The 27,478-nt window shown below is 42.3% G+C and overlaps 1 protein-coding gene across 1 annotated transcript; it reads left to right on the forward strand.

Annotated features, from left to right (window-relative positions):
• On the forward strand, window positions 1-27,364 carry RGS11 (regulator of G protein signaling 11). The gene is made up of 19 exons (XM_053471385.1): window positions 1-98; window positions 3,161-3,257; window positions 6,001-6,051; window positions 10,008-10,114; window positions 12,436-12,487; window positions 13,304-13,362; window positions 15,212-15,288; window positions 18,429-18,510; window positions 20,377-20,445; window positions 20,697-20,726; window positions 20,947-21,008; window positions 21,600-21,713; window positions 22,091-22,206; window positions 22,300-22,387; window positions 22,829-22,967; window positions 23,099-23,181; window positions 23,679-23,805; window positions 25,654-25,790; window positions 27,176-27,364. The coding sequence occupies exons 1-19, from the start codon at window positions 36-38 to the stop codon at window positions 27,297-27,299; spliced, it is 1,677 nt and encodes a 558-aa protein (XP_053327360.1). The 5' UTR covers window positions 1-35; the 3' UTR covers window positions 27,300-27,364.
• Window positions 27,365-27,478: the final 114 nt, after the last annotated feature.

The raw sequence follows: 27,478 nt of genomic DNA on the forward strand, positions 1-27,478 counted from the left end.
CAGCTGCAGAGAGCTGCCTCCCCTCCACACTCACAATGACCATCAGCAGCCTCCAGCAGGGCAACAACTGCAAAGTCCAGATGTCCTGCCTGCTCAAGGTGAGTCTGTCTGCCCCTCTCCCCACCTGCAACATATGAACAGCCCCAGACAGCCACAACTTGCACAGAGAATGCCAGTTATGGGTGTCTGGGGCTGATAATATATTGCACACTAGGGGAGATATACAGGGAACTGTCCAGCATTAGGCTGGGGTTTAACCCCTTCAATGGCATGCACTTATATTTTTCAAATATATTTATTATTATTCTAATTATTATTAATATTATTATTATTATCATATTCCTATATATATATATATATATATATATATATATGTGTGTGTGTGTGTGTGTGTGTGTGTGTTGTATACACACATACACACCTGTATGTATGTATGTATATGTATATATATATATTTTGAAACTTACCCAGTTAGTGTTACATCAGGACACTGGTCTGGTTTAAATATTTTTCCCAGAGAAATCCCCAAATAAATCACAAAATATTTACAGGAAATAGAATCCAGGAATGAAGGAGAGAGGAGACTAGGAGGGGGAAATGCATGTCTTTAAATTCCATTTAACCTCTTAATGTACTTTGAAAAAAAAACCTGAAATTTAATGATGTTAAATCATTCCGGGACTGGAAATGTTAAATGTAATTTAACAAACTCATCTTTCTCTGGGTATTTTGGAAATGATCCATGAATGCAAAGTGTTAATGGAGAATAGCAGGTTCATTTAATTTTTTTTTATTTAAAAAAGCCCAAAACAAAACAGTCTAGGGCTTAAAGGGTTAATTGATTCAATCTGTTCTTCCTTCCTATAAGTGTATCGATCCCGAAGAATGTATTTCCTGCCTTTTTTTATTACAAAAACAAAGCATAAAGAATGTCAGTTTAACCTGTAACAATGTAACACACACACACACACACACATATACACACATATACACATATACACACACATACACACATATACACACACACACATACAAACATATACACACACACATCTACACACACACATACACACATATACACACATATACACATACACACACATATACACACATATACACATACACACACATACACACATATACACACACACATATACACACACACACACACACATATACACACATATACACATACACACACATACACACATATACACACACACACATACACACATATACACATACACACATATGCACACACACATACACACACATATACACACACATACACATACACACACACACACATACAACCACAATCAGAAGTGCATGGAAGGCAGGGGTGATGAGGTCATTGCAAATACATTTTTGAAAACCTGTGGTTGATGCCCTTTAACCAACAGGAGTGTAAGGTACAGGTGACATCATCGAGTGCTGGCACGCAATGGGTTAAAGTTGCTATTGAAACATATTTTTTTTTATCTATTTGCTCGTCGTGTTTTTTATAACCTTTCCCTCTAAAGCCTTTCCCCGGGTTCCTTATTCCTGGTTACTTTCCATTCTATATAACGGGAAGGTCCGGCATGCGCTCCTCCGAGACCCGGGGGAAGCTGTCGGCGGCAGTGTATTGGCTCTATCGGTGCCTGGGTCCTCATCCGGTTGGCCTGCCAAGCTAGATCCAATATTGTCATATAAACTGGGGGCATTCCTCATATTCCCATCAGTGCCAGAGTGCCGATGATGAGGCGGCACTGGCACTTTAAAGCCGTCGGCCGCCTGTGGCTGAATATGTGTGGCCGCATGCTGCCCTTTTATGCAGCAGATGGGGTGAGTATGGGTCGCTGGCGGCCACCGTCCCACCGGGCATTTGCCAGGCGCGCCTGATGGCCGGTCTAGGTCTGATGCCCATTAGCCGTGACATCTGCGGGCGATTGGATCCTCCGCTCAGATCTCAGGTCATTGTAGCCCTTCCATGAGGGTTACTATTAAAACACAGCAGTTTCCTTGTCTAGAATGTCTGTAAAACGCGTTGGGTAAACGGTCACAAAAAGTCACAAAAGATTTCTTTGCCGAGTCCCTATCGGCCCGAAGATCCGATCGATTCCGTTATAATTTATTACGCGCGGAACCCTCGCTCTTAGAACATTCCATTTTTTGTTAATAATAATAATTCCTCGTTTGGCTTTTATGTCTTCATTTCCTTTTTATCTCGATTTCTTCGTTTTCTTCTGAATTATTATCGTTTGTATGTCGAGTGAAATCTGACACCGCAGAACGACTCGTAAAATCCTCCGTCTGTCTTAAGATCTGAATGCCGTCAGTATAAAAAAAAACCCACAAAAAATCTGTTGAATATTCTGAGAGCTCTGTTCTATGGAGCTGACGCTCTAACGCATATAAACATAAGCCGATTCGTTGTCTCTGATGTGTTTCTCCTGCTGTAACGACTCAAACCTTAATCAGTCGTTGGTCTCGTCTTAGATTCAGGAGCCGTATGTCTATCCCATGCATGTTTAAAACCCTCACTGTATTACCCTCTACCACCTCTGCTGGGAGGCTGTTCCACGTATCTACTGCCCTCTCTTTGGAGTGGCTGATGGTTCAGGTGGTCACCCCTACTTGAGCTTAAAGGCTTAACAAGAACTGCAGTAACAGATATTTGATGATACGGCTTCTTTGCCCTCCACTCGGGAGACTCCTTTCCAGTAAATGGAGAAGCCCATTAGAGCGATGGCTTCCCGGCCGGCAGAGACGCAGCTCATGTTTCAGATTGAAGCGCGAGGTCTGTGGTTAGGTTGATCCGTCCCTCAGAGCCATCCAACGATACAAGATACCACGAAAGCCTCCAATTGCACATCTCAGTTGTATTTACAGGCCTGCGTCCCAGGCGGGGGATGCCCTGCAATACGGGGGGGGGGGTTATTTCAACGATAGAACCAACCTCTATGTGAGCAAAACGCATTGCCCTTCCAGTCTGAATAATGATGGCGCCCCGCTGTAAAGACTCAAAGCTTAATCAGTCGTTGGTCTCGTCTTAGATTCAGGAGCCGTATGTCTATCCCATGCATGTTTAATACCCTCAGTGTATTACCCTCTACCACCTCTGCTGGGAGGCTGTTCCACTTATCTACCATCCTCTCTGTTCTTGTTTCTCACACAGATGGAGCGTCTGATCGTCGCCATGCAGGATCCTGACGTCGGCATCAAAATGAGAAACCAGAGGCTCCTGATTACTGTTATTCCCCACGCGATGACCGGTAAGTCGCACCCTAACCGGCATTTCCCGCGTTCATTACTGACGCCGGCCGGGAAATAGGAAGACCAAGGCCCCATGGAGACCCGGTCTGTAATGGCCCAGGGGTTTGAACTCATGGGTTGTAAACCTTGTTGGTGCCGACTGTGGCGTATTCTGGACTAGGGTAACTAGGGGGGCAGAAACCCCTCGGCCGCATGACGGAGAACCTGGTCGCCCCATTGGGCCACCAGCCAATGGAGATCACAGATCTTCCAAAGAACCCAAACTGATTTGTCTAATTTTTGAGAAGGCAACAACCTCCTCGCTCAGAGCGGCCGGCAGCGCCTGCCCCGGCGATGTCCTCTCCGACAGTCACTCGCTGCTGCAGTGAGTGAGGTCATTTTCACCTATAAGGGGATCGAGTGGAGTGTCAAATCGAGGGCGCTTCAGCCCCTGGTCTCACCTGATTGGCCGAGAAGCGGACTGACATCATCAGCGAGGGTCTGCAGTCCAGTTGTCGGTCGGACAGCTAGAGTAGAGACATGGAGCTGCGTCTCAGTTGAAATAACCTCGATCTCTGACGATTCCAACCGGAAACCTAAAAGAACTTTCAGAGAAGCCGAAGCTCTAAATGTTTACCGGCAGGAAACGTTTCTCCGTTTAGAATGAACTTAACGTCTTGGAGACCCAGGGGCGTCCAACCTGCGGCCCTCCAGCTGCTGCAGGACTACATCTCCCATCCTCCTCGGCCAGCCCCTTCGCTGAAAGAGCATCATGGGAGATGTAGTCCTGCAGCAGCTGGAGGGCCGCAGGTTGGACACCCCCGCCATATGTACTAAGTGACTTAACTGAAAAAAAATGGCGGGCGCTCATAGAAACACTTATTGGCCGCCGTCTCTTTAAGTAATAATTTCTATTTTATTGGTTAAAAAAAATACATTTTTACTTTAGATTTTTTTGGTTCTTCAAGAAAATAAATGAATGAATTAATAATATTTTTTATTTTTTTTAAAACACTGTATTTTTAATACACAAATGAATCTGTGGTTTATAAAATATTTATTCTTACTGCGTAACCGATGACAAAATAACCAAGAAATAAAAGTAATTGTTACAATAAAAAAACCTTGATTTTTTTTTTTTTTCCCGCAGATTTATTTTTATGCGGAATTTTTGGGAGTTCACGCCGGCTTTACCTGTCTGGTGGGAAAGTTTTTTTTTTCCCCTAAAAAAAAATAAAATAACTGAAACTTTATAAAAGTATATTTAAGATTTTTTTCCGTAAATGAGTATAAATTTTTTTAGAAAAAAAATTAGAATTTAAAAATAAACACCGAAATGGGAAGTTTCTGAGCAATGCCAACGATTTTTTTTTAGCTTTATGATCCGAATAACGAAAACACGAGTGTCTAATTTTAGAAGGCGCTTTTTTTTTGTAGTTTTTATTTTTTTAATTATTTCTGCAGATTCTTTGTCGGGAATCTAAACTCTTTTCATGCAAGTAAACAAAGTAAATAATTCATGGACTTTAATTTTCAGGATTCAAAGCGGTTTAATCCGTGCGCTGCCAGCGGCGCCTAACCGTGCGATAAATAGCGGTTGCCTTTAGCAACAGATGCTTGCCTGTCCTAATTCTACTTTCTGCGAATGTTTGAGCGCTGGTTTAGAATGTTCTTAATAACAATGCATTCTGCTACATTTTTGGGGCTAAACGGCCTCGTTTCACCGCTTTTGTTCTGAGATCAGTCTTTGGGTTGTGAAGATATTAGGTCATCATCACAATAATATCTAGATTTAGGGTTTTCCATCTTCTGACTCGGTCAGTCACCATCCTATAAAGCAGACCACCAGAAATCTAGAGCTTCGGACCCCTATTCTTTATGTGGGATAAATGGGGTGCAGGAGACAGAGAGGAGGCTGGGCCTTCAGGAAGAAGCTGCAGCTGTGATGCTTGGTTCTTGATTGGGCACTAGGGTATGATGTCATTAGTCTTATTGGGCTTCCTTTTCACCCCAGTTCTGTTTATAAAGTTTTCAGGCAGCTGCATATCAGCCGTTTGTATGATTCTCGCTCTGTTATCTGATCCCCGATCTACTAAACCCCCCGACTCCTTATCATACTGCCTGTGGGAAACAATAGAATGCCTCCGTCTTAATCACCCAATCAGACTCTCTGACTGATGAAAGTCTATGGCGGAACGGACTTCATTAGCATCGCCATAAAGCATCAGCTCAGTGTGGTGTTTGAGCCGGGAAACTGCAGCCATCCGGACCCAGGTCAGATTATTCACTAACACTCTGCACACAGCTGAGTGCCGGCGCTCGCTCCCTGCCGGGTTCCCAGCTGAAGGTGGAAATAAATCCTAAGCGTAACGTTTCATCGTTTTCTTTTCCATTATGCCTGCAGTAATCTCCTTCATTAAGATAATTAAGCCCCTGGGTCCTGGGAGGCTCGTGGGACCCTGTAATGTGTGTTTCAGATCCTCTTAAAGCCTGTTGTTGCCCTGCTGACGAAACCTTTAATTAATCCCGAGCAGGGGACTACAATTCCCAGCATCCTGACTGAGACGCAGCCATGCGCTGTACATCTAAAAGGGGGCGCGTATATGGGGACCCCGCGACCTGACTGCGTTAATACCCCAATCATTTTATAAAGTGGAGTGTGAAAATGCAGCTAGATCATATGGAGAACCTTGCTCCAAGAGCTTACAATCTATTGTTATTTCAGCCTGTTTACGCCCTGCGTTTGTCTTCTTTTTGGTCCAGGGAACGATGTGGTGGAATGGTTGATCCAGAAGCTCTCCATCAGTGAAGAAGGTGAGATGATCCAGTCCTTATTCCACCCCAAGGGTCTGTGTAATGGCGGCTCTGAGCAGCTGGTGGGGGGGATAGGGCTTTATTTACTAAACTGTGAGTTGGGTGAAGAAGACATAGCCATCTCTAATGCCATGGGCCGATGTGGCTCTGTGTGGGGCAAATGGCACTCCTGAACTCCCCCTGTATGAATTATACATTGTGCAGGGCCAGCTCAGCCCTTTTTAGTACCAGGATCCGCTCTGCCTGATGTATAACGGAGTCCGTGAGATGTTTTATCTCACGCAATCCACAATCTAGCGAGTAGCCCCCTACACGTTTTTATAAGCGGGGAAGACTAATGTTTCCGGAGATCCTCACAATCTCCATCATACCTTCCGTAAGGCTGCCGTCTAAACCGCTTTATTTTTTTTTACAAGCACAATAGAGATTTTTTCCCCAAAAAAAATCTTTTTAGAATGTATCAGTCTCATCGACACAATCTGCCAGCTGTTTCTGCTCTAGTGAAGTTTCCTCTCTGTATTTTTTTCCCTAAACTCGGGACAGTTGGTATGTATAGCATATATGTTTTCGTACAGGAATCTATTTTTTTTTTTTGAGGGATCGATTATTCAGGAGGTTCGAATGAATCCTTTAGGATTTTGAGATGAAACCGCATCAAAGTCTCGCCGATTGCGGCCCATTAGGGTCTCCCGAGTCAGACCCCATCAGATCAGAGCCGGATCTTCGAGACTCCGCTACCAGCTCAATCATCGTGAATCCGTCCTCCGAATGCCAAAGAAACTCACATAACCTCTCGTTATTCCGATGAATTTCCGTGGAGTAATCTTTGCATTTTCTATCTTTTAAAAAAAAAAAAAAAAAATTAACCCATGACATTCCGCTTGAAAAAAAAATGTATCTATTTTTTTTTTTTTTTTTTATCACTGCTGGCCCTAAAAACCTTAAATCTTACCAGGAATGATGATTCTTGTGGGGGTGCTTTTTTTAAAAAAATGTTTTTAAATATTTTTATGAAAATCATTCATTTCTGTTGTTTTTTTGGTTTTTTTTACTTAATATTCAGAAATGAAATAGCTTTTTTTGATAGCGTGGCGGGGTTTGTGTCGCGTTATTACCCACGATGCGAGTTCAGGTGTTTCGATAATAAGGGCATCGCTGCTGTGCAGGAAAATTGGATTCCCCCGTGGGGATCTTTATAGAAACTTCTTCTTCTCTTCTGTTTCGCGTCCCTCTCCGCTCCCCCCCATCCATTACATTAATCGCTTAGCTCTTTTTTTTTCTCTGGTTAGCGAATCCCTTTAGGGACGCGATTCATTTGCTAATTCACAGCAGGTGCAAACTCATTTGGAAAATGTTTGCCTTTTATCTTATATGAAGGCGTATATTTTGAAAGCATTCCATAGTGATACTGTGTATCCAAGATAGGGGTTGGAAGAATATTGGGCATGGAATGGATACGGGGACAGATATATGTCGTGGTAACCGGCTGCACCCGTCTCACTTGCTCACCTTATAGAAGCGGCCGTCTGCAGGTCAGTGTTCTACATTTTCAAGCGGATCTCCCACCATTTTTTTTAATTCATAGAATGGCTCAGTCTTAATCACCCAGCCAGACACTCTGATTAATGAAAGTCTATGGAGGAACGGACTTCATTAGCATCGCCATAAAGCATCAGATCAGTGCGGTGTTTGAGCTGGGAAAGTCACCCAAAATATCACATGACTGACAGCAACGGCGGCTCCAGGTCTGCAGATAAAGGGAGTTTATTGGAGAAAAATCTGATAAAAACATTACTGTATACATTATCTGGGGGGGGGTTATATTACTGTATACAGTGCTGGGGGTTATATTACTGTATACAGCGCTGGGGGATTATATTACTGTATACAGCGCTGGGGGTTATATTACTCTATACAGTGCTGGGGGTTATATTACTGTATACAGCGCTGGGGGGTTATATTACTGTATACAGCGCTGGGGGTTATATTACTGTATACAGCGCTGGGGGTTATATTATTGTATACAGCGCTGGGGGGTTATATTACTGTATACAGCGCTGGGGGTTATATTACTGTATACAGCGCTGGGGGGTTATATTACTGTATACAGCGCTGGGGGTTATATTACTGTATACAGCGCTGGGGGTTATATTATTGTATACAGCGCTGGGGGGTTATATTACTGTATACAGCGCTGGGGGTTATATTACTGTATACAGCGCTGGGGGGTTATATTACTGTATACAGCGCTGGGGGTTATATTACTGTATACAGCGCTGGGGGTTATATTACTGTATACAGTGCTGGGGGGTTATATTACTGTATACAGTGCTGGGGGTTATATTACTGTATACAGCGCTGGGGGTTATATTACTGTATACAGCGCTGGGGGTTATATTACTGTATACAGCGCTGGGGGTTATATTACTGTATACAGCGCTGGGGGTTATATTACTGTATACAGCGCTGGGGGTTATATTACTGTATACATTATCAGGGGGGGTTATTACTGTATACATTATCAGGGGGGGTTATTACTGTATACATTATCGGGGGGGTATATTACTGTATACATTATCGGGGGGGTATATTACTGTATACATTATCGGGGGGGTATATTACTATATACATTATCAGGGGGGGGGTATATTTCTGTATACATATACATCTCAGTCTGACACAGTTCCCGTGCACTCTATCAAACCAAGCGGAAAGGTTATTTCTTGATATATTTTTTCTGTAATTTAACGAGTTCCGATACATTTATTTCCTGCTGTATCGGATGACAGATCTTTCTTTACAGGCATGAATTAGGATGTTCTAATATGATGTCATTTCTCTGCATAGTAATCGCTCAGTAGGAGCCTTGTCTGTGGGCCTCTTCTTCCCGTTGACATCATTGTTAGTGAGATAACCTATAACAGAAAGGGTTATTGGTTCGTGTCTCGGTTGGGGCGGCCCCGCCCCTATATGAAGTCACTTCCCCCGAAGGGGCCGCTTCCCCCGGGAGGTTCTCAGGTAACGCTTCATTCCACAATCTTTGCGCTATGACATCATTGGTACCAATGGTTTCTCAATGAGACTCATTTATTAACCCTTTAATAGCCAATCGTGAAGCTTCTATGAAGCGACTCGCCAAAATGTGTTACCCAAATGTCTCAAGTACAAAAAATCATGGGGTCTTTATACCAAGAAATCACTGAGCCGCTCATCACCGTGACGAGGATCCGTCCCCTCCTCAACGTCTTCTAAATCAGCCTGAATCATGTAAAATTCCGATGCCTCAATCAGCGTGAATACTGAAGAGCGCTGTGACAGAAAAAATGAATTTATACATTAGGATAAAAAAAAAAAAAGATTTGTTTTTGGAAGCTGAAATGCTTCCCTCGGCAAAAAGTGCGTCTAATGGAGCGCTACGGCAGATTAGGGATCGTTACTTCATCAGCGGCCTTTAATTATGCATGAAACGAGCGGGAATCGACTTCTGTTTTACGGAAGCGAGAAAGTAAAATACAGAAGTCAAATAATGACATAAAAGAGTTTAAAAAAAATATAAAAAAAATTACTTGAAATAACTCGTAATCACTAAAAAAGGGAGAGAATGGGGGTTTTATACGATTTAGAAAATATGCTATAAGAATATAGTCTGGATGGGGAGAGAGGGGAGAGGGGATGAGATGGAAACATTTAAAACCATCAAGTTCCACGTTCTTTTATGCTGTTACAATGTTTAGCTAATAATCCATAGAAATGCCCTTTAATAACGCATTATAATCATCATAATTTTAATTATTATATATAAGCGTCGAACCTTTTAAATAAATGTTGACGTCACGTATAGAATTTTTTGATGGTTGAATATTTTGTGAGGCTGGTATCCCAGTCTGTTGTTTTATGTCGTTCTCAGCTTTCGTCTATTTTCGTATATTTATAGTTAATTCTGTTTCCTCTCCTAGAGTCCCTGCACCTCGGGAATTTGCTTGTTAAGTACGGTTATATCTACCCCCTGAAGGATCCACGGAATCTCGTTCTTAAAGCGGATGATTCCCCTTACAGATTTCAGGTAATGCCGGGCCCTGGGGAGTATGGAGTTAGATTCACTTGGGAAACGTCTACCTGAGAGAGGGGGAGAGAGTGGGAGAGAGGGAGAGAGGGAGGGAGAGAGAGAGAGAGAGAGAGAGAGAGAGAGGGAGAGAGAGGGGGAGAGAGTAGGAGAGAGGGAGGGAGAGAGAGAGAGGGAGAGAGAGAGAGGGAGAGAGGCAAAGAGTGAAAAAAATATTCTTAGAGAACCAATTTTCTGATGACCGAATCATACACACAGAATCACCCCAGCTGTGGCAGCATATTTTAAGGACCTGTTGTCGCCTATTCTTTTCAAAATAAATTATTAAAGAAGAGGAGCCCCTACTGGGGCTCCAAGGTTCTGCAGGCGCCAGACATATTTTGTGGCAATAGCTGAAGGAAGCCGAAGGCTTTTGCTTCACTAGGTGCTCCAGCCATATGTTTTCACTCTATGTGGGGTAACACATTCATGATCCAACTCTTGACCAAGCCAAGACATAGCTGATGGAACGTTGGAGACTCGTGACCCAACTCCTAACCAAGACACAGCTAGACGGAACATTGAGACTTGTGACCCAACTCTTGGCCAAGACACAGCTAGGCAGAAGGTTGAAGACTCGTGACCCAACTCTTGGCCAAGCCAAGACACAGCTAAACGGAATGTTGGAGAAATGTTGACGTGGTGGGCAAATTCATGGACCATCTTCCATGAGATTGTGCTGCCCCACCACATAATGTCACTGTGTCTACAACCTGTCTAGCTTTGTCTTGGTTTTCCTGATGCCGCATCTGGCTCTGTCCACATCAACAGCCCACTTTGCGTTCATGTAGCTGGACGGGGGGATTTTAAGGGCAACAACGCTTAGATGGACCTCTCAGATCTCAATAGTTCGTTTCATTCTTAAGCTATCACAAATCCAAAAAGACTTCTTCATGACAATATTTGTGATCTCTGCCCGAGACCTCCGAATAAAGAAACAATCCTAAAGAACTATTGTTTATTTTAATGGATTGAGACAGTATGGGGGCATTCGTGTCCGAGTATTAATACCTCCAGACAGGTGTAATGCTTCCGGATAGATCTGAAATGTCACTCCTTCTGTCTCTCTCTCTCACTCTGTTCTTTTATTACCTTTTAAGGAATTAATTTGCATTTCGGGGCAGTGTGAACCGGAATGCAAATATTTTAGTGAAAATATTTTTGGTTGTAAACAGACTTTTTTTTTTTTATTAAAAAATATGTTTAAAAATTAAAAATATATTAAAAATATGTTTTTTTTAGAAGCAATATGGCTATAAATAGCTCTATCTTATCTAATTACTGTAATCTGTCAAGGATTCTATAAACTCGCCGAGCCGATGGCTGCTTCTCTTGGGGCATAAACAGCAAGAGCAAGGTACCTCATCCAGACATTGATTTAAAGAGTTCGGAATACACAGTCTGCCCAATTTGTGTCACATAATATCCTTGTTATAAAAAATTTACCTCAACGCCCCCCCTCCCCTCCCCTCCCCCGCTCTGCTTCCCCGACGCATTACGATCCAAGAAAGATTCTCGTAAAGAAGCATTGTGGAGGAATCTCTAGAGGTTCGTGATCTGTGATAAAGAGCATTGGAACGGGATTAAGAATGATAAGGATTGGAAGTGGAATTTTGTGTATAATCCACATGCAGGTAGAGGATTTACAGATACCCCCTAGTTGGGGGTAATTATTTAGACTCCTTTGCTAACATGTCTTCCATATTTGAGTGCCTACAGCTGGCTCAGGCTCCTCGTCCGTCTTTATGCCCTGTTCTTAGATTATGGTTACTGTATCTGCTAGACCCGGAGGTCTCCATTGTTGGTGATCATGTGATATTTGGGAACCGCCCACTGCTTCTAAATCTTACGGCGCAGACTGCTTTACGGCAGTGTTGTTAGAAATGCTTCACGGTAACCACAGGGACTTCCTTATCATGGAGAGCAAAGGCGAACCACCGAGAGATCCTCCTTTTGAGGGACTCAACAAAAATGGTGGATTTAGGAGGCTACAGTTAGCAAAAAAATGTCTGGTACAGCAGGGCCCTCCATTTAGACACCGCAGGTCACATGACGTATAATTTCGACCTTGGAAAAGGGTTTTGGAACCGATTAAATGGATTTTGTAACATAGAAAAAGCTAACCTGATACCGGCAAGGTCTGGAAATGTCTTTGGCCGGTTTTGTCCCTGGAAATAGGATCTCCGTCGATGCAATCTTTTTTCCGATTTCCCGTCTCATGTGAGTTTTAATCTGGCTAATTTCTCGTAAATTAAAATATATTATTTTTTTTCTCCCCCTAGACTCCATATTTTTGGACGACGAATAAATGGCCGGCCACGGAACTCGATTATGGTGAGCGCGAGGACTTTGATCTCTTACTGTCTGCGAATGGCTGGGATTACAGGATAATCTCTGCCACGATATGACCCGTTACGGGCGACCTTGGAGAAATCGAAACGAGACAGGCAACAAAATGGATTATTTGGAATTTTTTTTAAATTTTTGTTAATTCATTTTTTTTAATTATTAATTCATTTTTCATACAATAACATATATTATTACTAACCCCCCCCCGCAGGATTATTTGGTATTTCACATTAAAAACAGAAACCTAGAATTAGGGGGGGTTTTTTACAAAAAAACAACAAAAAAAACTGGCCTGGATTAGGGACGCTTGAGAGAAGGGCTAAGAACATTTTGAGTACCTGCCAAAAAAACTGTACTTTTTAGATGGCCCCTTTAAATTCAGATAAATTAGATAAATTTGCTGAAAATTCTGTTTTATATAGTAAGGGTAGGTATAATGAAGGTCGGACTTTCGCACTTTAAGGTCAATTATTTTTTTTTTTTTAGCAAAATCAATCATATACAGCTCCAAAAATTATTTTTGTTAGTTTCCCTTTTAGAATCAGGATTTGTTTTGTGGGGGGGGGGTATTTTATTCACATTTCCTATGTTTTTTTCTTTTTTATCTTTTATTTTGCTTTTACCGATTATATAGTTAGTTTTTCCGTGATTATGCAAATACTAAAACATTCTAATTACATCTTCTGTGATCGCAGCAACATCCGATATCCCACCGCTTAACGCCTCCGTGAAAATATTTATTCATATATTTGTATTATATTATCACCGTCTAACCACGTAGTAATTGCATTTTTTTTTTAGCAATTTATCTTGCAAAGAAAAATATCCGAAAACAAGGAGATCTGGTGGAGCATGAAAAGGTAATGTCATGTGATAAAAGGAAGTTTTACTTGACTGAGAGGGGGTGGATGAATGGAACCGCCTCCCAGCAGTGGTGGTAGAGGGTAATACAGTGAGGGTATTAAACATGCATGGGATAGACATACGGCTCCCGAATCTAAGACGAGACCAACAACTGTTTAAGGTTTGAGTCGTTACAGCAGGAGAAACGGGCGACTAGACGGGGGCCGAATGGGGCCGATCTGCCGGCAGGTTCTATGTTTCTATGAATAATCATGCATTTATTTCTGAAGTGCACAATAGTATTGGGTCCTTAGCCACGATGGCTCCCACTGGCCAGCGCCCCTAGAATCTGATTGGATAATGGGGGACCCCGATATGTAAACTGCTCTTACCCCTATCTGTAGTAAATTTGAGGCATTTGCAAAAAAAAAAACCCACAATTTGTTACATCAATGGCTATTTGCTGCTAGTGATGAGTTATGATGTCATCACCCAATGTCATAGCTGCATCCGTTCTGATTGGATGCCGACATTGACCCCTTTCCCGTTATAACTATTACCCAATAACCTTGTAACCAAAACACTGCAATAAAACCATAAAAAAAAATATATTTTTTAAAAAAAATAGCAGAAAATAAAAAAAAATCCTCTTTTTCACCTCATTTCCCTTTTAAAGTAGGTTATAAAACGGGCTTCCTGCAGACGCAAGGGAAAGCTGTCTCCAAAGTTTGTTTTCCTCCGCAGCCAGATGTTCCCGAGCCCAACAAAGACATGTAAATGTGTCGCTCTAAAAACAGTCTGGCTCTTCAAAACAGAGATAAAGAGCCCAAAAAAACGGGAAAGGAAAGCCTCCCAGCGCGTCGGCTCCGTAGAACGTTCCCATGGCCGGGTTTCATAACCACCACGTGGCTCGTTTGTTAAAATATTTCTTCTAGACATAACTACGTAGGGGGCCTGGATCTTAGCCACCCACCAGACTCATTGTAAGGTCTGCTTATTAGCTGTATTCTGGTTAGGTCCGGTAAAGAAGGTTATCCCTTTTTTCCTCCCCTGATCCCCTCTCTCCTGCCCTGATTCCCCTCTTTATAGCGCCATCGCATTCCATAGCCCTGTACAATGGGGATCAAAACCGCAGCGGCACACCAAGGGGCCTGATCGCCTAGGAGGGCCTAAGATATGTCACTTATGGCACTTTTGGGTAAAGCCATCCCCGGTCCGACCCTGGACCGCACCGGTCACGTAACGCCGGAGTCTTGTTACATTGTATATGACGGATACGCTCGCACGCGCTATTAAAGGGTCATGTGAGCCACGTCTTGTTCTAGGTCACATGCTAACATTACGCAAGACACCACCATATATTGTTATTCTACATGGGTATTGTACAGATAAATCACTTTGGCCCCCGGGCCAAACCCTGTGAAACCATCTGAAACAATGAGACGCATGGATTTCTCAGGCATTGGGGTCATTAGAAAAAATGTCAGAGAATGTTATCGAGAATGTCCGTGAATGTTTGAGAATGTTACCGAGAATGTCCGAGAATGTTTGAGAAGGTTACTGAGAATGTTACCGAAAATGTCCTAGAATGTTTGAGAATGTCCGAGAATGTTACCGAGAATGTTTGAGAATGTCCGAGAATGTTACCGAGAATGTCCGTGAATGTTACAGAGAATGTCCGAGAATGTTATCGAGAATGTCCGTGAATGTCCGGGAATGTTACAGAGAATGTCCGTGAATGTTCGGGAATGTCTGAGAATGTTACAGAGAATGTCCGTGAATGTTCGGGAATGTCTGAGAATGTTACTGAGAGAACGAAGCTGCTCTGCAAGGAATTTATCCCTTTTCTATTTTTTAATTTTCCAGGATAATTATAACCAGTTACATAAAAGAATAAACCACACGTGGGACTTCGTGGTCATGCAGGCGCGAGAGCAGCTCCGGTGAGGCTTTATTGTAATTTATCGCGTTCTCTAAGCAGAGTGTGAGCCCCGTCGTTAATCTTTCTATAAGCAATCCGTGCCGTGCGTCTCCAGGGAATCCCAGCGCTGATGTTGTTTTCTTCCTTTAATTATCTGCTATTTTAATCGATTTCCTTAATTGTGGAAGAGAATCCGTTTAGGTGACAGAAGAATCGTTTGTTTGCGTTGGGGTATAAATAAAGTTTTTCTTGAGTAAAAAAAATTGTTATTTGCCATTAAAAACGATTCTGACAAATTTTTGGGGGGGTTTTATGGTCCATGATAAAATTCAGAGAGCTATTTATATTGGGAAACGAAATTTGTTGTCACTCACAGTCTCTAGTGCTCTCTCACTCACACTCTCTAGTGCTCTCTCACTCATTCTCTCTCACTCTCTCTCTCAATGTCTCCCTTCCTTTTCCACCGACTGCTTCTGTCTCCTTGCCTCCTTTCTTGCTTCGTCTTGTTCTCCTGTCTTCTTTCTTCTTCCGCTTCTCCTCGCTCTCCGCTCCGTTAACCAGGCCTCCCGGAGCTCTTCTGCAGAAGGGGCGACTCTGGGGAGTGTCTGTCTCTTTTGCTCCTTCCTTTTGCGGAAATACTCGGGGAGGCCAGAATAACGAAGAGCGATTCGTGGAGAGGGAAGCGTTTCTCCTCCTCTCTTCCTCGGCGGATCCGTCTGCATTATTACAGTTCATTTGTGCTGCCTAGGGGTATACCCGAAATTCAGGCTTTAAGTATATTACACCCCCCCAAGGGTCCTGTCCCCTTTCCTGAGACGCCCGCCGGGGTCCCGGCTGCTTTGGTCCCGGGGGTATCACAGAAAGTTTCTCAAAGACTTTGCTGAGTTGCTGAATGTTTCCCGGGGAATTTGATACTCGGCGGAGTCAGGAAGCTGCCACTTCAGCGCTTCTCTTACAAGTCAAATAGCTGATTAAAAAAATGGATAAAAATATCGGATTTAAAATATTAAATAGGCAAGAATTACTGACACCGGACTGTATTAATAATATATACAGGAAACTATGTGTGTGTGTGTGTATATGTGTGGATGTGTGATTGTGTATGTGTGATTGTGTATGTATGTGTGTGTGCGTGTGTTTGTGTGATTGTGTATGTATATGTATGTGTGTGTATGTGTTGATGTGTGATTGTATGTGTGTGTATGTATGTGTGTGTGCGTGTGTTTATGTGTGATTGTGTATGTGTGTGTGCGTGTGTTTATGTGTGATTGTGTATGTATGTGTGTGTTTATGTGTGATTGTGTGTGTGTACGTGTTTATGTGTGATTGTGTATGTATGTGTGTGTGCGTGTGTTTATGTGTGATTGTGTATGTATGTGTGTGTGTATGTGTTTATGTGTGATTGTGTGTGTGTGTGTATGTGTGTGTGTGTGTATGTATGTGTATGTATATGTATGTGTATGTATATGTATGTGTGTGCGTGTGTTTATGTGTGATTGTGTATGTGTGTGTGTGTGCGTGTGTTTATGTGTGATTGTGTGTGTGTGTGTGTATACGTGTTTATGTGTGATTGTGTGTGTGTGTGTACGTGTTTATGTGTGATTGTGTATGTGTGTGTGTGTGTGTGTATACGTGTTTATGTGTGATTGTGTATGTATGTGTGTGTGTGTGTGTATGTGTTTATGTGTGATTGTGTATGTGTGTGTGTGTGTGTGTATACGTGTTTATGTGTGATTGTGTATGTATGTGTGTGTGTGTGTGTATGTGTTTATGTGTGATTGTATATGTGTGTGTGTGTATGTGTGTGTGTACGTGTTTATGTGTGATTGTCCGTGTGTGTGTGTGTTGATGTGTGTATATATATATATATATATGTGTATGTGTGTGTGTGCGCGTGTGTGTATGTGTGTGCGTGTGTGTATGTGTGTGTGCTTGTGTTTATGTGTGATTGTGTATGTATGTGTGTGTGTGTGTGTGTGTATGTGTGTGTGTGTGATTGTGTATGTATGTGTGTGTGTGCGTGTGTTTATGTGTGATTGTGTATGTGTGTGTTTATGTGTGATTGTGTATGTATGTGTGTGTGTGCGTGTGTTTATGTGTGATTGTGTATGTGTGTGTTTATGTGTGATTGTGTATGTATGTGTGTGCGTGTGTGTTAGGGTGATCTGGATATAAAAATAATATATATATTTTTACAATCTTTTTTATCAAATCAAAAATATGTTTTTATAAATATCAATAATATAAAGTTTTCAGGCAGCTGCATATCAGCCGTTTGTATGATTCTCGCTCTGTTATCTGATCCCCGATCTACTACCCCCCCGACTCCTTATCATACTGCCTGTGGGGGACAATAGAATGGCTCGGTCTTAATCACCCAATCGGACTCTCTGACTAAGGAAAGTTTACTATTTTCTATCATTTCTTAATATTATTATTGGGGGGGGGTAATACCAGTACGTTGTTTCTTCCGGTTGGTGGAACAGAAACCGGTATTCTGTATAACCGGTTATTATGTAATAGTCTAGAATTTTATGTTAATTATCCAAAATGCTCACTAAGTAAAAAAAATACATATCCCGTATTCACGTTAGAAGCTTCTAGGTCCTAACCTAAATTTTTTAAAAATATTTGACATTTCTATAAATAAATAAAGCGCTCACCCACTTCGCTTAATCCAGAAAGCACACATTAAATATTTATCTGCATGCGTCATAAAAAATTCAAAGATATCCTAAAATATTCCCATGGATTTTACCGAGCGCGAGCAGAACGACGCTGTATAAAATGATTAAAATCCTCAGAGCTGGAAGCACTAAATCTTCGCATTCCTTTAAAAATGGAAAATAATTATTTACAAAAATGTTAATTAAAAAATTTTTTTTTTTTAAAAAATAGAGTTTTTAATAATGCATTGTGAGGTGTTGTGTCCGTTAGCTTAAAGGTGTTTTAAAGTTTAAAATATGTGTTTCATTAAAAAAAATTGACGTCCTTTGACTTAGAGGGTGGTAGACACGTGGAACAGCCTCCCAGCAGAAGTGGTAGAGGCTAATATACAGAGGGAATGAAATCCTCTAAAATTGTAGGTTTTCAGGATTTCCTTTAAGAGTTGCAATTTTTTGTATTTATTTATTTTTTTCTCGGATTTTGTCTTCTCGACAGGGCAGCCAAGCAACGACGGAAAGGCGACCGCATCGTGATCGAATGCCAGGAGCAGGCGTATTGGCTCGTCAGCAGGCCGTCGGTGAGTTGGGAACAGCACTGAAATCCTCGCGTTCTCATAATTCCACTTTAGAACTTTGTTTTGTTCTTTTATATCTACTTATCGGATTTACATATCGGCGTTCCGAACTAGAGCAGCCAATGAGAGTCAAGCATGGGCAGGATTCCATCTCCCATTGGCTGCACAAAGTTTGACAGCTGTGACTCGAATCATTTTGGCCCATTCACATACGTCTAATGTGAACTACAGTGCTGCCCCCTAGTGTTAAAAGTGTGTCTGACACTTAGCCTTTTATATATATATATATTTATTATTTATATATATTATTTTTATTATTTATTTATTTTTATTTTTTATTAATCCCCCAAAAATAAATGTAATTTACACATTGCATATGTTACAAAGTGCCAAGGGTAATTTCTTTTTAACCCTTACTGCTATTCATATAAAGCATACTGTCAATGGTTGCATCACACGCACACATACACGCACACGCACACATACACGCACACACTGTCTCTCCCCAGGGAGCATCAGCCCTTGTTTCTCCCACGCTTGCCTTTCATGCAGGGAATGTCTTTCTAAGCTACATTTATGATCCCAGCAGCAGGGAAGGGTCACTGGGAAATCAAGGGCAGCCGACGACCTTTCCGTCGCTTTTAACTCCCGATTCATGCTCCTTTCAAGCATCTTTAGATTTTTTTTTATTTTTTTTATATCATGGAAGAGACTTTCGCCGAGCGCTCGATGCTCGGAGAGAAATTTGTTGAAGCCGTTGACGAGTTCTCGCAAGAAATGTATAATTAGAAAGCGTGCTGGTGGGATCTATTCTTTATCGGACTAAATTTAGCCGACTTTGCTTGGAAAACATCCAAAAGAAAATGCATTTTAACCGCCGACTTAATAAGAAAGGATTTGGGAGACGCGGAAGAAACGCGTCTGATCCGGGTCGTCTTCAGAATAAGAGATCACGGCCAAAAAAACCCAATTTTTTTACATATTAAAAAAAAAAATCTCATTTATCGTCATGGGACATGAGAATCATGATGAGAATAATAATAATAATTATTATTATTATTAGTTTTTATTTGGCGCCATCAGATTCCATGGCGCTGTTATTATTTTTTTTATATGTATTTATCTTATATCTATATATAGCTGGAATAACATTGTATCCGCTACACCCTAAAAGATACAAAGAATCAAAAGATTCCAACTATTCACAATCCTGAGTCTTCTAAAAGATTCTCAGCTCCAGACCCCTACTTTACAGAAGGGGGGTTCCATGGAAAAAAAAAATAACCCCAATGCACTGGTGGGTAAAATTGCCCCGGGGCTACCAACTTCACCAAAGAACATGACCCACGGTGCCACTTTTGCCCCCAAGAAGCTCATCGCTGCCTAATCCCCAAACACTCTGCCTGTGCCATCTTTGCCCGCTAATAACTTGTCTGAGCCATCATTACCCCCAAACAGCTTGTCTGAGCCATCATTACCCCCAAACAGCTTGTCTGAGCCATCATTACCCCCAAACAACTTTTCTGAGCCATCATTACCCCCAAACAGCTTGTCTGTGCCATCATTACCCCCAAACAACTTTTCTGAGCCATCATTACCCCCAAACAACTTTTCTGAGCCATCATTACCCCCAAACAACTTTTCTGTGCCATCATTACCCCCAAACAACTTTTCTGAGCCATCATTACCCCCAAACAGCTTGTCTGAGCCATCATTACCCCAAACAACTTTTCTGTGCCATCATTACCCCCAAACAACTTTTCTGAGCCATCATTACCCCCAAACAACTTTTCTGAGCCATCATTACCCCCAAACAACTTTTCTGAGCCATCATTACCTTTTTGCTTGCTTTTTGAAACATTTCTGCAGCCTGGATGTTTAAACGTGATGGACCGGGGGCCGGACCGAGGGAGCTGTTACGCGGGTCAGATGCAGCTTGTAAGTACTACTGTTACATTATTCTATTACATTATGGGAAACAATAACTAAGCTGGGAGTTATGAATGATAATTTAGATAACCTTTTGGTCCCCCCTATCTTCAAATCGAGAGAAACAAGAGTTTTAAGCCAAATCCAGTGGCCGCACCTGGCCGTTGTACATAATATTCCAAATTCTAGACCCAGAATCCGCAGAATTGGGACATTTATCTGTTCTGCTCACGGAAAACCTTTTTCATTTATTTTTGTAGGGAAAGAATGCGGATTATTACAGAAAGGAGGTAAGGATGTCATTGTCAAATAATTTGCGGATTATAAGACGGCACCTGAAATCTCTCAATAAATACGTTAAAAATATATATTTTTTTCATAATAATCAATTATTTAGCTGTAAAGATATGAAGGCGGAATCATCTGCGGTATAAATTAAAGCATAAAATGTGCAAAATGTACAGTTAATATTACAGTATAATTACTGGATTTTCGTCTTTTTTGGCCAAGGCGGAATATTTAAAGAAAGCCATGACGAGGACGCGGGTAAAATCCTCCATCTGCCTGGAGGGGTGAGTGATTGGCAGCCGTATACTATAGATATAAAATATATATATCCTATTATCAGGATACAGTATCACGTCTCAGCGGAATTTAAACGGCATCACCTAGGAGCTGTTCATCCCGATCTCATACACGTCTTAAATAAACCTGCCGGCAGATCGGCCCCCATCCGGCCCCCGTCTAGTCGCCCGTTTCTCCTGCTGTAAAGACTGAAACCTTAATCAGTCGTTGGTCCCGTCTTAGATTCAGGAGCCGTATGTCTATCCCATGCATGTTTAATCCCCTCACTGTATTACCCTCTACCACTTCTGCCTGGAGGCTGTTCCACTTATCTCCCACCCTCTAAGTAATTGATTAAATTATTTACCATTTGTTTACCTCTCCGTGGGGGGAATGTTTTCGTGAAGCGCAGAATTTCCAGTAGTATTCGTCGATCTTTCTATGGAGTTCTTTGTGTCATGGTGAGATAGTGTGATCAGAATTCAGTTATCTGTTGCCACTTTGGGGGGGGTTACATTGTCTTGGGGTATTTGGCATTAGTTAACCCCAGGCTTGGCAGCTGCCCCTCTGCGTCTGGTCTAATCATTAACTCATTGCAGGTTCCTGAAATTTAGCGAGCAGTACCTACCCCATGACCCCATCATGTCCGGCTGTCTCCCCAGTAACCCCTGGATCACGGATGATGTCATGTACTGGTCTATGACTGCATCCATGTGAGTAGCGTTAGAACTGATCCTACACACAGGGAATGTTATAGTTTTTGTGTTTGGATACAGGATCGGGGGTTTTCCTTTACAAAATGTCTGTTGCCATCTTGATTGGTTGGCCAATCATCTTACAGTTTGTATCGACGCACATGAAGTGCTATTAAAAGTTGGCTTCTATTGGTCCAAATATTTAAAAATAATGAAACATTTCGGATTCGGGATTTCGGGTTGAAACTCCAGCCCGGCAAAACTATCCAATTTTAGGACGTTCGTGGTTAGAACGTTGGCTTGGTTGGAGAAAGCCGAGCTTCCCATCGTTCCGAGACCGCAAGCGGAGCTCAATAATATATAATATATATAATGCCCCTTCCCATAATCCCCAGGGTACCCATGCCAACCAAACTCCGGGTAGACCGCTGGACCTTCAATTTCATGGAGTTACTCAACGACCCCCGCGGACGGAAGGAGTTCCTGCAGTTCCTGGAGAAGGAGTTTAGTGGTGGGTTTTCATAATAACGTTCGGAGAGCTTCCTCCGGAGGGTGGAACTCACTTCTGCCCCTTATTTCTTCACCTCGTTTCTCTCCGTTCCAGCCGAGAATCTTCTCTTTTGGGAAGCCTGCGAAGAATTGCGTTATGGAGAACTTTCCAAGGTGGCCTCCACGGTTCAGTCCGTTTACGAGTGAGTGATTCTTTATTTTTTTTTTTATATAATTAAATTTTTATGTTTGGGTCAAAAAAAAACATAAATAACGCAGCGAGAGATAGAATCCGGCTACGGAGATTTAACCCGCGAGTTAACGTCTGCTACGGAGAAGATTGGGAGCGAGAACATTTGGGCGTAAAAACAGACGGCCGGTGGGAATGATTGATCGGCGGCGTCAAAAACCTCCATATGCCATTCCTTCCACTTTGCGTGTATTTTTAGGCTAAAATTCTCAGGGATTTCATGTATAATCTTTGTGATCGCGATGGCTGTGGGGGGTTTAATCAACGACTGATTAAGGTTTGAGTCGTTACAGCCGGAGAAACGGGCGACTAGACAGGGGGCCGAATAGGGCCGATCTGCCGGCAGGTATTATGTTTCACCTTTTTTTTTTGGGGGCCATTACCGTAAAAACAGGCAGTTTTTGGCTCCGGGGGCCGTCCGCTGGGTAAACATCGACAGCAAGACCATGGAAAAGACCTTAGAGAACATTAAAGCCCCCCATCGCTTCGTGTTAGAAGACGCCCAGATGCACATCTACATGCTGATGAAGAAGGTCAGTCGGTGAAGAAGGAATGGGGGCGTGGTTAAATGACTGTGGGCGGGGCATGAAACAGAATTTGGGGTGAAATACCAAGGGATCTTTAACTCTTTGATGATATTTTTTTAAATGTTTTTATGTTCCAGGATTCGTATCCGAGATACTTGAAGTCCGACATGTACAAGAGCCTCGTGGGCCAAGCCTTCATCCCCCCGGAGACCAAGAAAGGGTTTGTAACGCGCTGCTCGAAATCTTTCAATCGATGGAAGGAAATTCGAGTTGACGTCAGCATGAAACAAATTATCCTGCGGATTTTTTAATCCATTTAAGGGCATTTCTTGGTCTTCGCGAAACGGCGCGTGGCTCTCGATGGCTGGAGATATGAGGATACATTGTTGCTTTTCCAAGGGGGTTTAGTTTCATTAAATGAAATCGCAGACATATTTTGGCATCACGGTCAGTTTGCCATCCCCTTCTCTTCGAGTCGTCGGGAGTGACCTTGGAATAATTAAAGTTCTAGCCTCCCGGGAGGATTCCGAAGGCTCTTTAGTTGGGTGGGATCGGCGTGGACCTTCTAGCCCCCTGACCTCCTTGAGAATGTTGCTTAATGTTAGGATTCTAGAACGTTCTCCTCTCTTCCGTAGGAATCAGTAGAGCTCAGAGCGTTTATTATTTCGTTGTTACGCAGACGTCTCTGATGTGTCTTCGTTTTGTTGCCCGTAACAGGGTCTTCCCGTTCATGAGACGGCAGAGGCACTCGAGTCCCAGCCCGGCTTTTCTTCTGCCCGCCGGAGAACAAGAAACCAAGGCGGACGGAGACCACCGATCCGCGTCGCCTGCGCTTGCTTCCCAGGTAGCTCCCGCTGCGATGCCGCCTTCCGCTCTTTGGATTTACCGATTCTGGAATGGAGTGCGGCTTCGCGTTCCTTTATCGAGTGTGATCTCGCTGAGTGATTTTAGCTTCCTTTTTAGGGGTTTATATTTTTTTTATGCGGTCCCGCTGTGTAATATCGTTTCTCCGACCCCCTTTTCTCGTCTCTTCTGACCTCATTCTTTCTGTTTTCTTCAAAACTAACTTCGTCCTTATTATTGCACCCTGCCCTGACACCTGTGTGTGTGTGCATGTGCGTGTGTGTGTGCGTGTGTGCGTGTGTGTGTGCGAGTAAGTTTGTGTCAGGGCGTCTATGCCATTTGGGGCTGGCGTTCAGTTACTTCCAGGGCAGTCCTGCCGCATCCTCCCTCCTGTCCCATTCTGTCGAATGCAGCTTACCTGTGATTGGCTGGTTACTTTTTGTGGGTGGGGTTTAATGGTACTGAGGTTATATACATATAATCCATAAATTCTATATTTATATAAAGAACCATAGAACCCGCCAGCAGATCGGCCCCATCCGGCCCCCGTCTAGTCTGCCCATCAGTAAAGACTCAAACCTTAATCAGTCGTTGGTCTCGTCTTAGATTCAGGAGCTGTATGTCTATCCCGCGCATGTATTACCCTCTACCACCTCTGCTGGGAGGCTGTTTCGCTTATCTACCACCCTCTCAGTAAAGTATAAATTAATTTCCCTAATTCTCTTTTTCATACATATAAAAATACATAAAGGCCACGGGTCTATTTCTGGGTTTCCCAATCTCATAAAGCTGAGAGTGATGAGAGTTGTGTTCAGCTAGGATAGGCACCAATGTGTTTTTTTTACTCGTTTGATAACATCCAGCGCCGTCTGTTTAGACGATGAATGTTGGGAGCCACAAATTATCTTTAATAGCAGAATTTGTTCCAAATATCTGGAAATCTGCGGATTATTTACAAGAATAAATGATTTGTTTGTCGATTGGAAACAGAAATCCTTCTCCGCGTCTCCAAATGAAACCGTTCCCAGACTGCTCGATTTCCAGGTTTTTTATTTAGATTATCATCTAATTAACTCTCCAGAGAATGTATTTTTGGCAGAAAAGCCGCGTCCGCGATCCCAACAAATGTTTTTCCTCCCCAGTATTTTGGAAAATGACGCGTAAACCGACTGCGTCAGTCCGTTAATTGGCTGACTTCTTATCTGTGCCCAGATAAAACTGAATGTTTCTCAAGGTCGTTAAGGAACTAAATATCTGTTTTATAGAAGCGCTAATCCCTAAAAAAAGGGGAAAAAAGGACGAGTTGGCATTTAATTAAAAAATATTAATTATAAAAAAAAATGTTTTTTTTATTTTAAAGGCACGAGATTTAAATATTTTGAAAAAGATGATTTAAAAAATGTCAGCTCATCCAACTCTTTCATGAGAGGCCAAGAGGGGGCGCTGTTGAGAGCAGGTCCCAAATTACAACGGGTCCAGCAGACCTGTATCTACTACTGCGTCACGTTCACGGCTGTAGAGAAGGATCTGCAGGATGACGCGGGAGACCAGTAGCTCCATAGAAGACTGTTATGGTAGGAAGTAGGTAGATCAGCCTCCCAGCAGAGGTGGTAGAGGGTAATACAGTGAGGGTATTAAACATGCACGGGATAGACATACGGCTCCTGAATCTAAGACGAGACCAACGACTGATTAAGCCAATTAAAGAGCTTTGTTAATATTCAGAATCTATGAGAAATGTTAATGTTTTATTCAGTTTTTTTCTTGCAGCAATAAATTATTTTTTTAAATGAATTTCCCCCCCGATGCTCCTAATCTTTTGCCCCTTGTGTGTGTTTTGTTTGCACAGCTTTGCCTCTCAAACAATCCTTTGGTCATGTTGCCTGAAGAACGCCAGTCCTGTTCCCTGCCTGGCCCCTCCTTCTTTTGCCTGGATGCCCCTCCCACCTCAGCCTTCCCGCATTCCGACACACGCGGCTCCGAGAGGTTTATTCATTCATGTTTTGTTCGTTTGTTCTTCGGTATAAATGTTCCCGGTCATTAATTTATGAAAGTTACAGAAACGCAGCTTTAGTTTCCCCTTCTCAGGGGGGGGGAGCCTAATTATTTAATGCATTTTTCTAAAAATCTAAAAAAAAAAATTATAATTTTGCAAAATAATCATTCTGTGATTTTAAGGCCTGAATGCTTTATTTATTTTTTACCAAATGCACAAAAAGTATATTTTAATTTATATTTTTTGTCTGAGAATTTTTTTGAAATTAAAATATTCCCCACAAAATATCTGGGATTTACTGGAAATTACTGGACAGTTCCTGTCCTATGACTCTCAGCCAGCCAGATTGGGTAGTCCAACAAGGGCTGGGTAGCCCAGTGCCGGCCGCCATGTTTTTTTAAAACATTTTTTTATCATAGTTATAATCTCAGAATCTACAACAATTAACCGAATATTTAAAATGAGCTGCAACTCCTAAAACTCTCAGACGCCAGATCCTGGCCCCCAAAAAAAGAATTTTAATCACTTTTTTTGCTTTTTTGGGAAGAAAAACCGTATTTCTGGGTAAATATTGTCAATCTTTTGCACGGATTCTGGATTTGGTCCATTAACCCTTTGAGTCCTGCGGAGGGGGAATCTCCAGACCGCTCTTCTCCACATCTCGTTATATAAAAAAATGTCTTCCACCAAAGAGCTCTTTGGCGCCCGCAATAAATCCCGGGGCGGCTTTAGATTATTTAAACGACCATCTGTGATCCTTCTTAAAAATGACATCATTTGTGCTCGGCACGGAGGGAGACGTCGCCCCCCCCCCCTATCAACAAGAGCGATGAGAGGAAAAAAAGGAGCTAAATCTGAAGTTATCACCATAGCAACCGGCATTAACTTTTTATTTAGAATTTTGCCGTAGTTAATGCAGAAGCTACATTTCTCCTGAAATAGACCCGAAAAAAAATAATACTTTTATAACTTGCTGAAATGTAGCAGGATTGGGGTTTGTAAAATGGGTTCATTTAGCCAGATTTCTGGTAGCTTTTGCAAAACAGCGGTTTTGGGGGGTATAAGTGGAGTGGGCGTGGCTAAAAACTAGCTCCGCCCCATTACATCCCCGAGTATTTATTGAAGAAGGCAGAGGCTGGAGGGGTAACTTTATTTGCCCCATAAGAAATTGGGGGATTAAACCAGAGGAGAAATTAGAAGGGAAATAAACGGCTGAAACGGCAGCGAAATCAGAGGAAAAAAACTTTTGGATTTTTTTGGGGTGGTTTTTTTTTTTGGATTTTGTTTCTCAATCCAGAAAAAAAAACATATTTTTTTTTTCCCATAAAATAAAAAGTATAACTTTGGGTGACTTCCTTTTTTTTCTCTGCCGCAGGAATGATTTGCCGTTTGGTTGCCAAATATACGCGGCGGAGCCGTCCTCCGCGCCGCAGCAAGACCCCCGGAAAAAATCATCAGAACAGGACGCGGAAAGCGTGGAAGCTTCCACGGCACTCTGAGAAAAATCCGGAAGCCTCATCAATCTCTGAAAATTATCGGATTATACGAAGGTGCCTTCATGGACAAACAAAACATGTCACGGGACGCCCCGAACATACGTGTCACAGAACCCCGCGAACATACGTGTCACGGGACCCCCTTAATATACATGTCACGGAACCCCATGAACATACGTGTC

The sequence above is a fragment of the Spea bombifrons genome, chromosome 7 (assembly GCF_027358695.1).
Source record: "Spea bombifrons isolate aSpeBom1 chromosome 7, aSpeBom1.2.pri, whole genome shotgun sequence".
In the NCBI taxonomy this organism is placed as follows: domain Eukaryota; kingdom Metazoa; phylum Chordata; class Amphibia; order Anura; family Pelobatidae; genus Spea; species Spea bombifrons.